We start from the raw sequence: 10,976 nt of genomic DNA on the forward strand, positions 1-10,976 counted from the left end.
TATAAAGGCCACAAATAAACTCCTGTGAACACGAAAGACCTCAGTGAGTGTTCTGCCCAGGGGCCTGTCCAGAGGAATTTACTCGTGAACGAGCTCCAACCAACCAAAATGACTGAAGATACTGGAGGGACATCTACACGAGGACTAGCAGAGGGCGTTCTATATACACACGTGCATGCGGATGTAGGTGCATATAATATGCATCCATTTATTCATAGAACTCAAATTGAGTGTGGAACAGGAGAGAGGCGATATGATGTGCAGTGGCCACCTACTGACCATGCAGATGTAGGACAGTTACCAAAAACTGGAGGAAAAGAAGAGAGAGCACATAAAGTAGAAAATGTTGCTGATTGCTTATGGGAATTAATGGGGAGTTTCATTATGAAGCTGAAGGAGTGGGGGAGGAAGAAGTAAGCAGGTAATTTCAGTGTTTCTGAAAGTAGAGAATCAACTGACAAAAGCGAAAAAGTCAGACTCATCGGGTATTATATGAAGACGTTTATATGATAGTGATACATGTTACACATGTATGTTTTATATCACTATTCATTATATATATCCCTGTTTATTATATTACGTTTGTGTAGCATTATATATAATTAAACCGTATGACTAAAGCCAAACATATTGACCGATGGTTTCACCAATACGTGTAATAGGCTCAACTCACCAGTAAAAAGAGAAAGATTCAGAGATTGGCTAAAAAGTAAACACCCACCGCCATGCTGCAACAAGAGACACAACTAAAACAGCCAGCTTCACAGCATTAAAAGTAAGAGGGAGAGGTATCATAGAAAACGCAAATAAAAGAAAGCAGGGGTCCCAATTTTGAGCTCAAACAAGTTCCAATCATACAAAAAGCATCACAGGAGACGAGTAGGATACTTTGTTACGGTACAGGCTACACTGGAAATGTAACTACACAGCCAACTTCCGAAACAGAAACTACAGGTGGTGCGAGAAAAGAGAACAAACCAGTAATTGAAGACTTTACGCACTTGGTATTTACAGAGAGAACGTGAGGAGAAAAAGTAATAAGAATATGAAGTGATTAAACAAAATCAATAAGGTGGACTTTATAGACATGCATCAAACTCTCAGACCTTCCTCCTCTCCAAAATATCTCCTTGTTTTCAGGTGCACAATATTATTTTAATAGTGAAAGCCTGGAAACAACCCAAATCTCCACCACTAGGGCACTGGCCAAATAAGCTCTGTGATATCCACAGAATGGACTACTTTTGCGGCTGAAAATGGAATGAAGAATGTCTGAACACACTTCTGTGAATTGAGCTCTGGGATTAATTATGAAGCGAATACAAGCAAGTTGGAGCAACGTATATGTTACACTACCATTTATCTACGAAACAAAGGAGGCATAAATGTGCAAAAAGAAACGCATTTATATTTACAATAGCAACGGGAAGGCAAACCTTAGACTATAAATATGACTGCCTGTGGGGGAGGGGGAGCATACATGGAAGGCACAGGAATGGAAGCAAGATTTCCTTAAATATGCTTCCCTCCGAACAATTTACTTTGAAACCAAAGATAATGTGCAAAACAAAACAAAATTTAAGGGGGCGATCAGTGGTATAGTGGTTAAGTCTGCACACTCAGCTTCATTGGCCCCAAGTTCACTGGTTCCGATCCTGGATGTGGACCTACGCACCGCTTATCAAGCCATGCTGTGGCAGGCATGCCACGTTTAAAATAGAGGAAGACGAGCATGGATGTTAGCTCAGGGCCAATCTTCCTCAGCAAAAAGAAGAGCATTGGCAGCAGATGTGAGCTCGGGGCTAATCTTCCTCAAAAGAAAAAAAATAATATTTAAAAAGAGATTCCTGAAATGAAAAGAAAACAATGACGGTATCCTCCACTCCACGCATGATGATACTGACATATGATTCAAATGTCCGCTTCAGGTGTTTACCATCCAGCTGTAGGCAGACAGGCAAACACATTTAGGTTAGAGTCAGGTGTGTGAAGTTCGAGTGCTCCGCAATGTGCAGGAGGTGCAAAGGAGGTTTAAAGAACTGTATGTCAAGGAAAACGTAAGAGAGGAGGAGGCGTCTGGGCCGGGACTTAAAGGAAAAGCAAGAAATTCCCTATTTGACGTGAGAGAAGGAAAGCTCGAAGGAGAGACGGCACAGTCCGAGGAGTGGAATTGGCATTGCTCACACTTTGTAGACGATTACAGCATCGAGCAACCTTCACTCACTGCTCTGTGACTCTTAGAGGATGATGAGGAGCGCGCTGTTCTCTGAGAGGAAAGGCAGGACCATGATCACAAAGCATCCAGCAGAAGGTCTGGCGCGTGGCAGCGCTCACCAACAGCAGCTGTTTATATTATCTCATTTCTCCCGGAAAGCATATGGGACTTAGATACTTGGATTTAGGTATCCTAATCCTTTGACGCTTTGAATAGTTGCCCAAATTTTTCATTCTTTATATATCTTATTTCAGTGCCTATAGGACAAAGAGTAAGGCTTATCTGTTTATATGCCCTTTACCTAAGCAGAATGGCTTGAATTCAAATTACTGAAAGAGGAAAGAAAAAAAATGGCTGTAAATGAAACCTCCTATATAACGTAGAATGCATTGCATATGTTGGCCTGTCAAAAGGTAGGTCAAACCCACTCATGCTGAGCATACTATACGTGAAGATTCCTGGGGGAAAATGTTTCTGTTTGTACGGAAAGTTGATCCATTGAAAAGGAGTGATTAAACACTAACTCTGAGGAGAGTCCCCCCAGATCACAGATTCCCCCCATTGTGTACACGTAACAGCAGTAATGTGTCAGTCCTCCTATTTCCTTCTCAGCGCTCCACCTGACAGCAGCAGGCTTTTCTCCACTTTGACACAAAAAGAGACTTGGCCTTCTGATATGCATCCTCAAAGTATTATCACGGAGTCCTATAAAGAAAAGGAAAAATTGACACATGTAAGAACTCTGTAATAGAATATCATGTGATATTCCCAACTTGGAAGACACATTAGGCAGAAGAGGAAACACGAAAGCGGTTTCCCCTGGCTTACCAAGATTCAGTGCCTCGCTGCAGAAGAAGGAAATGAAGCTTTTCTTAGATGTTGGCATGTTTAACCTGATAAACACAATTATTAACTCAGTTATATTAATTGACTTCCCAGCAGGAAAAACAAGGAAAGCCTGTTACTCATGGTAACATCAGCTACTCAGTGGAGTATAAAAGGGGAGCGGGATGGGAGACTCTCAAACTCAGGAAACCACTCTTGTGAAACCCACTCCTACCCACTTGGGGAATCCCACGCCTTCCACTGACACCATGGTCAGCTCCTGTTGTGGCTCCATCTGCTCTGACCAGGGCTGTGGCCAGGAGAGCTGCTGCCGCCCCAGCTGCTGTCAGATCACGTGCTGCAGGACCACCTGCCTCCGCCCCAGCTGCAGTGTGTCCAGCTGCTGCAGGCCCCAGTGCTGCATCTCCAGCTGCTGCCAGCCCTCTTGCTCCAGTTCTAGCTGCTGCGGCTCCAGCTGCTGCCGCCCCAGCTGCAGTGTCTCCAGCTGCTGCCGCCCCAGCTGCTGCATCTCTAGCTGCTGCCGCCCCAGCTGCAGTGTGTCCAGCTGCTGCCGGCCCCAGTGCTGTATCTCCAGCTGCTGCCAGCCCTCTTGCTCCAGTTCTAGCTGCTGCAGCTCCAGCTGCTGCCACCCCTCCTGCTGTCTGCGCCCAGTCTGTGGCCGGGTCTCCTGCCACACCACTTGCTACCGCCCCACCTGTGTCATCTCCACCTGCCCCCGCCCTGTGTGCTGCCCCTCCTCTTGCTGCTGAATCTCTGCCCTGTGACCACCGTCTGTCTACCTCTGTTCTCACAGATATAGACCCCACTGTTATGCTGACCTTTCGGAAACAGGGAGTGTGGTTGAGGTCACTTGACTGAATTGGGCCTCAGGATTCCATTAGGGAACCGGGTCACGCTGTTGCAGGAGACAGATGTGGTCCCGAGCACTTACGCTTAACCGAGTTTACCCTTCAACCTGACCAGTGGTGAAATCATTCTCCTGACTTCTTTTTTCTAGGGCTTTTCTGTACCCTGCTATATTTCTGTAACAAAATAAAGTTACATCTCCCTGCATTAAAAGTTCAGTGTGATTGTGGCTCCCTTGAGATTTTGTCTTCACTTTCTAGACAAGTGTATCTGTCCTGCTCCTGCAGGACACACCACATGGTCTTATCACTTCTCCGTAAATGGTTCATTATTCACTGCCTGATTTATTCCTAGATGCCTCCTTAGTTCATGAGCAAATCACCTAAGACTATGAATGCGTCCAAGGAAAAGAACAAAGAGGTGAAACCGGGAGTTTGGCGGACTCCACGTAAATAAAAGTAAAAAGAACACAATACGTGCTTCGTGGTCACATCCGCTGTCGTAGCTGCAATGTGCTATTTGGCACAGTCTGCACGTTTGTCTTCAGACTCGCGCTCCATGACACGGGTGTCATCCACGCAGCAAAACAAGTGTGTGCTGATTCTGCCCCTATTTACAATAGGACCTTAGTCCTCACTCATGTTTTCTTTTGATAGGAGATTTCAAATCCATATACACTGCAAAGACAGACAGGCAACCTAGAGGAGTGCAGCAGGTCCTTCACAAGACAAGGTGCTTGGTGGAAACCGTGGCATGACCACAGCAGAGAGCAGTATTGACTTCCTGTCAGGTGTTTCTGTGTGGAAACGGGGGTCAAGCGTTTTTCCTGAAAAGTGAGTCTCCTTTCATTGATCCTTCCAAATGCCAAAATCTTCACTCATTCATTTAAAAAGTATTCATTGAGCATTTATTACGTGGCGACACTGTTAAAGGTGCAGCGGTAACAGCGGAGAGTAACACACACAAAACTCTCTGCACTAAGGGAGCCAACACCCTAGTGGAGGTTCTCAACAAAAGTCACTGATGTGTTTACTTTTCAATATTTTTCTAGACATTTGTCTGCTCTGGTTTGTACACAGTATCTTTTCCTGTGCTTTTACTTATATGAATAAGATTGACTTTTGGAGCTTTTCTTTAGATGCAGGTATCTGTGATTCAAACGGGGACAAGGTCCTCTAAAGGACGGTTTTACTAATGATGTCCCTTACTCCACAACCTGAGACCCCCAGTAAAGCTGCATGTCTGGAGAGGAGCTAGAGGGCCGGCTCACTGAAGAAAAAGGGAATGAAGATAAATCATCAGTTACTCACTTGAGGTGAGAGCTAGACAGAAAGTTGGGCTCCCACACTCAAAACAACTCCTGAAACTAACAAGTGAATTTAACAGGGACGTGACACATAAGGTCAGTGTACTCAAATTAACTGTATTTCATATACTAGCAACAAACAACGACATAGCTAAATTTAAATGTGAGAAATTCCAGTGACAAAGGCATCAAAAACATTAGATGCTGGAGGAAAAATATAGAAAAAGGTGGAAGGCCTCTGCTCCCAAAGCTGCCAACTTTTAGAAGGAGAAATTGGGGAAGTTCTAGAGAAATGGAGATATATGCCCTGTTCCTGCTTGGCGTGCTCAATGTTAAGACGGCAGTTCTCTTTTGATATATCTGAAGATTTGATGCACTCTCAATCAAAATCTCCCGACGCTTTTCAGTAGATTCTTAGAAGCTGATTTTAAAATTTATATAGAAATGCAAAGGACCCAGCATTTCCAAAGCAATCTTGAAAAAAATGACATGAAGAAAGATGTAAAGGGTTTTGCAGGAAAAAGCGACGTAGAAAATAGGCAGAGAACATCTATAATAGATATTCAAAGAAGAAAAACTAAGCTATGAAACGGAATTAATACTAAGAACTATAATTCAAATAAAAGTCCACTGGCACACACCTGAAAAATTAGCCCACAGTGCTTAAAGTTGAGACACAACATTTAAAACTATTGTATTTTGAAGGAAAAGAAAAAAGTCTTTAAAGATCTAGGCTAAAAATCCGCCAGTTACAAGGAAAAGGCAAGTGGGTTGTGTTCACACATTTTGATGGCAATACTCACGTCAGAAGCCAATGGACTGACATTTTAAAGACACTCAAGAAAGAAAACACGAACCAAGGATTTTCTATCTAGCCCAACTGAACTCCAGCTATAAAGGCCACAAATAAACTCCTGTGAACACGAAAGACCTCAGTGAATGTTCTGCCCAGGGGCCTGTCCTGAGGAATTTACTCGTGAACGAGCTCCAACCAACCAAAATGACTGAAGATACTGGAGGGACATCTACACGAGGACTAGCAGAGGGCGTTCTATATACACACGTGCATGCGGATGTAGGTGCATATAATATGCATCCATTTATTCATAGAACTCAAATTGAGTGTGGAACAGGAGAGAGGCGATATGATGTGCAGTGGCCACCTACTGACCATGCAGATGTAGGACAGTTACCAAAAACTGGAGGAAAAGAAGAGAGAGCACATAAAGTAGAAAATGTTGCTGATTGCTTATGGGAATTAATGGGGAGTTTCATTATGAAGCTGAAGGAGTGGGGGAGGAAGAAGTAAGCAGGTAATTTCAGTGTTTCTGAAAGTAGAGAATCAACTGACAAAAGCGAAAAAGTCAGACTCATCGGGTATTATATGAAGACGTTTATATGATAGTGATACATGTTACACATGTATGTTTTATATCACTATTCATTATATATATCCCTGTTTATTATATTACGTTTGTGTAGCATTATATATAATTAAACCGTATGACTAAAGCCAAACATATTGACCGATGGTTTCACCAATACGTGTAATAGGCTCAACTCACCAGTAAAAAGAGAAAGATTCAGAGATTGGCTAAAAAGTAAACACCCACCGCCATGCTGCAACAAGAGACACAACTAAAACAGCCAGCTTCACAGCATTAAAAGTAAGAGGGAGAGGTATCATAGAAAACGCAAATAAAAGAAAGCAGGGGTCCCAATTTTGAGCTCAAACAAGTTCCAATCATACAAAAAGCATCACAGGAGACGAGTAGGATACTTTGTTACGGTACAGGCTACACTGGAAATGTAACTACACAGCCAACTTCCGAAACAGAAACTACAGGTGGTGCGAGAAAAGAAACAAACCAGTAATTGAAGACTTTACGCACTTGGTATTTACAGAGAGAACGTGAGGAGAAAAAGTAATAAGAATATGAAGTGATTAAACAAAATCAATAAGGTGGACTTTATAGACATGCATCAAACTCTCAGACCTTCCTCCTCTCCAAAATATCTCCTTGTTTTCAGGTGCACAATATTATTTTAATAGTGAAAGCCTGGAAACAACCCAAATCTCCACCACTAGGGCACTGGCCAAATAAGCTCTGTGATATCCACAGAATGGACTACTTTGCGGCTGAAAATGGAATGAAGAATGTCTGAACACACTTCTGTGAATTGAGCTCTGGGATTAATTATGAAGCGAATACAAGCAAGTTGGAGCAACGTATATGTTACACTACCATTTATCTACGAAACAAAGGAGGCATAAATGTGCAAAAAGAAACGCATTTATATTTACAATAGCAACGGGAAGGCAAACCTTAGACTATAAATATGACTGCCTGTGGGGGAGGGGGAGCATACATGGAAGGCACAGGAATGGAAGCAAGATTTCCTTAAATATGCTTCCCTCCGAACAATTTATTTTGAAACCAAAGATAATGTGCAAAACAAAACAAAATTTAAGGGGGCGATCAGTGGTATAGTGGTTAAGTCTGCACACTCAGCTTCATTGGCCCCAAGTTCACTGGTTCCGATCCTGGATGTGGACCTACGCACCGCTTATCAAGCCATGCTGTGGCAGGCATGCCACGTTTAAAATAGAGGAAGACGAGCATGGATGTTAGCTCAGGTCCAATCTTCCTCAGCAAAAAGAAGAGCATTGGCAGCAGATGTGAGCTCGGGGCTAATCTTCCTCAAAAGAAAAAAAAATAATATTTAAAAAGAGATTCCTGAAATGAAAAGAAAACAATGACGGTATCCTCCACTCCACGCATGATGATACTGACATATGATTCAAATGTCCGCTTCAGGTGTCTACCATCCAGCTGTAGGCAGACAGGCAAACACATTTAGGTTAGAGTCAGGTGTGTGAAGTTCGAGTGCTCCGCAATGTGCAGGAGGTGCAAAGGAGGTTTAAAGAACTGTATGTCAAGGAAAACGTAAGAGAGGAGGAGGCGTCTGGGCCGGGACTTAAAGGAAAAGCAAGAAATTCCCTATTTGACGTGAGAGAAGGAAAGCTCGAAGGAGAGACGGCACAGTCCGAGGAGTGGAATTGGCATTGCTCACACTTTGTAGACGATTACAGCATCGAGCAACCTTCACTCACTGCTCTGTGACTCTTAGAGGATGATGAGGAGCGCGCTGTTCTCTGAGAGGAAAGGCAGGACCATGATCACAAAGCATCCAGCAGAAGGTCTGGCGCGTGGCAGCGCTCACCAACAGCAGCTGTTTATATTATCTCATTTCTCCCGGAAAGCATATGGGACTTAGATACTTGGATTTAGGTATCCTAATCCTTTGACGCTTTGAATAGTTGCCCAAATTTTTCATTTTTTATATATCTTATTTCAGTGCCTATAGGACAAAGAGTAAGGCTTATCTGTTTATATGCCCTTTACCTAAGCAGAATGGCTTGAATTCAAATTACTGAAAGAGGAAAGAAAAAAAATGGCTGTAAATGAAACCTCCTATATAACGTAGAATGCATTGCATATGTTGGCCTGTCAAAAGGTAGGTCAAACCCACTCATGCTGAGCATACTATACGTGAAGATTCCTGGGGGAAAATGTTTCTGTTTGTACGGAAAGTTGATCCATTGAAAAGGAGTGATTAAACACTAACTCTGAGGAGAGTCCTCCCAGATCACAGATTCCCCCCATTGTGTACACGTAACAGCAGTAATGTGTCAGTCCTCCTATTTCCTTCTCAGCGCTCCACCTGACAGCAGCAGGCTTTTCTCCACTTTGACACAAAAAGAGACTTGGCCTTCTGATATGCATCCTCAAAGTATTATCACGGAGTCCTATAAAGAAAAGGAAAAATTGACACATGTAAGAACTCTGTAATAGAATATCATGTGATATTCCCAACTTGGAAGACACATTAGGCAGAAGAGGAAACACGAAAGTGGTTTCCCCTGGCTTACCAAGATTCAGTGCATCGCTGCAGAAGAAGGAAATGAAGCTTTTCTTAGATGTTGGCATGTTTAACCGGATAAACACAATTATTAACTCAGTAATATTAATTGACTTCCCAGCAGGAAAAACAAGGAAAGCCTGTTACTCATGGTAACATCAGCTACTCAGTGGAGTATAAAAGGGGAGCGGGATGGGAGACTCTCAAACTCAGGAAACCACTCTTGTGAAACCCACTCCTACCCACTTGGGGAATCCCACGCCTTCCACTGACACCATGGTCAGCTCCTGTTGTGGCTCCATCTGCTCTGACCAGGGCTGTGGCCAGGAGAGCTGCTGCCGCCCCAGCTGCTGTCAGATCACGTGCTGCAGGACCACCTACCTCCGCCCCAGCTGCAGTGTGTCCAGCTGCTGCAGGCCCCAGTGCTGCATCTCCAGCTGCTGCCAGCCCTCTTGCTCCAGTTCTAGCTGCTGCGGCTCCAGCTGCTGCCGCCCCAGCTGCAGTATCTCCAGCTGCTGCCGCCCTTCTTGCAGTGGATCCAGTAGCTGTGGCTCTACCTGCTGCCGCCCCAGCTGCAGTGTGTCCAGCTGCTGCCGCCCCAGCTGTGATGTGTCCAGCTGCTGCAGGCCCCGGTGCTACATCTCCAGCTGCTGCCGCCCCAGCTGCAGTGTGTCCAACTGCTGCCAGCCCCAGTGCTGTATCTCCAGCTGCTGCCAGCCCTCTTGCTCCAGTTCTAGCTGCTGCAGCTCCAGCTGCTGCCACCCCTCCTGCTGTCTGCGCCCAGTCTGTGGCCGGGTCTCCTGCCACACCACTTGCTACCGCCCCACCTGTGTCATCTCCACCTGCCCCCGCCCTGTGTGCTGCCCCTCCTCTTGCTGCTGAATCTCTGCCCTGTGACCACCGTCTGTCTACCTCTGTTCTCACAGATATAGACCCCACTGTTATGCTGACCTTTCGGAAACAGGGAGTGTGCTTGAGGTCACTTGACTGAATTGGGCCTCAGGATTCCATTAGGGAACCGGGTCACGCTGTTGCAGGAGACAGATGTGGTCCCGAGCACTTACGCTTAACCGAGTTTACCCTTCAACCTGACCAGTGGTGAAATCATTCTCCTGACTTCTTTTTTCTAGGGCTTTTCTGTACCCTGCTATATTTCTGTAACAAAATAAAGTTACATCTCCCTGCATTAAAAATTCAGCGTGATTGTGGCTCCCTTGAGATTTTGTCTTCACTTTCTAGACAAGTGTACCTGTCCTGTTCCTGCAGGACACACCACATGGTCTTATCACTTCTCCGTAAATGGTTCATTATTCACTGCCTGATTTATTCCTAGATGCCTCCTTAGTTCATGAGCAAATCACCTAAGACTATGAATGTCGTCCAAGGAAAAGAACAAAGAGGTGAAACCGGGAGTTTGGCGGACTCCACGTAAATAAAAGTAAAAAGAACACAATACGTGCTTCGTGGTCACATCCGCTGTCGTAGCTGCAATGTGCTATTTGGCACAGTCTGCACGTTTGTCTTCAGACTCGCGCTCCATGACACGGGTGTCATCCACGCAGCAAAACAAGTGTGTGCTGATTCTGCCCCTATTTACAATAGGACCTTAGTCCTCACTCATGTTTTCTTTTGATAGGAGATTTCAAATCCATATACACTGCAAAGACAGACAGGCAACCTAGAGGAGTGCAGCAGGTCCTTCACAAGACAAGGTGCTTGGTGGAAACCGTGGCATGACCACAGCAGAGAGCAGTATTGACTTCCTGTCAGGTGTTTCTGTGTGGAAACGGGGGTCAAGCGTTTTTCCTGAAAAGTGAGTCTCCTTTCATTGATCCTTCC

General features: G+C 44.6%; 2 protein-coding genes across 2 annotated transcripts; both read left to right on the top strand.

Annotated features, from left to right (window-relative positions):
* Window positions 1-1,394: 1,394 nt before the first annotated feature.
* On the top strand, window positions 1,395-3,944 carry LOC139074045 (keratin-associated protein 4-7-like). The gene has a single exon (XM_070562002.1). It carries the CDS (start codon window positions 3,226-3,228, stop codon window positions 3,808-3,810), a length of 585 nt encoding a protein of 194 aa, XP_070418103.1. The 5' UTR covers window positions 1,395-3,225; the 3' UTR covers window positions 3,811-3,944.
* A 5,380-nt stretch (window positions 3,945-9,324) lies between these two features.
* LOC103545939 (keratin-associated protein 4-11-like) lies at window positions 9,325-10,330 on the top strand. The gene has a single exon (XM_008512443.2). The coding sequence runs from the start codon at window positions 9,330-9,332 to the stop codon at window positions 10,017-10,019; it is 690 nt and encodes a 229-aa protein (XP_008510665.2). The 5' UTR covers window positions 9,325-9,329; the 3' UTR covers window positions 10,020-10,330.
* Window positions 10,331-10,976: the final 646 nt, after the last annotated feature.

This window comes from Equus przewalskii, chromosome 10 (genome assembly GCF_037783145.1).
Source record: "Equus przewalskii isolate Varuska chromosome 10, EquPr2, whole genome shotgun sequence".
In the NCBI taxonomy this organism is placed as follows: Eukaryota; Metazoa; Chordata; class Mammalia; order Perissodactyla; family Equidae; genus Equus; species Equus przewalskii.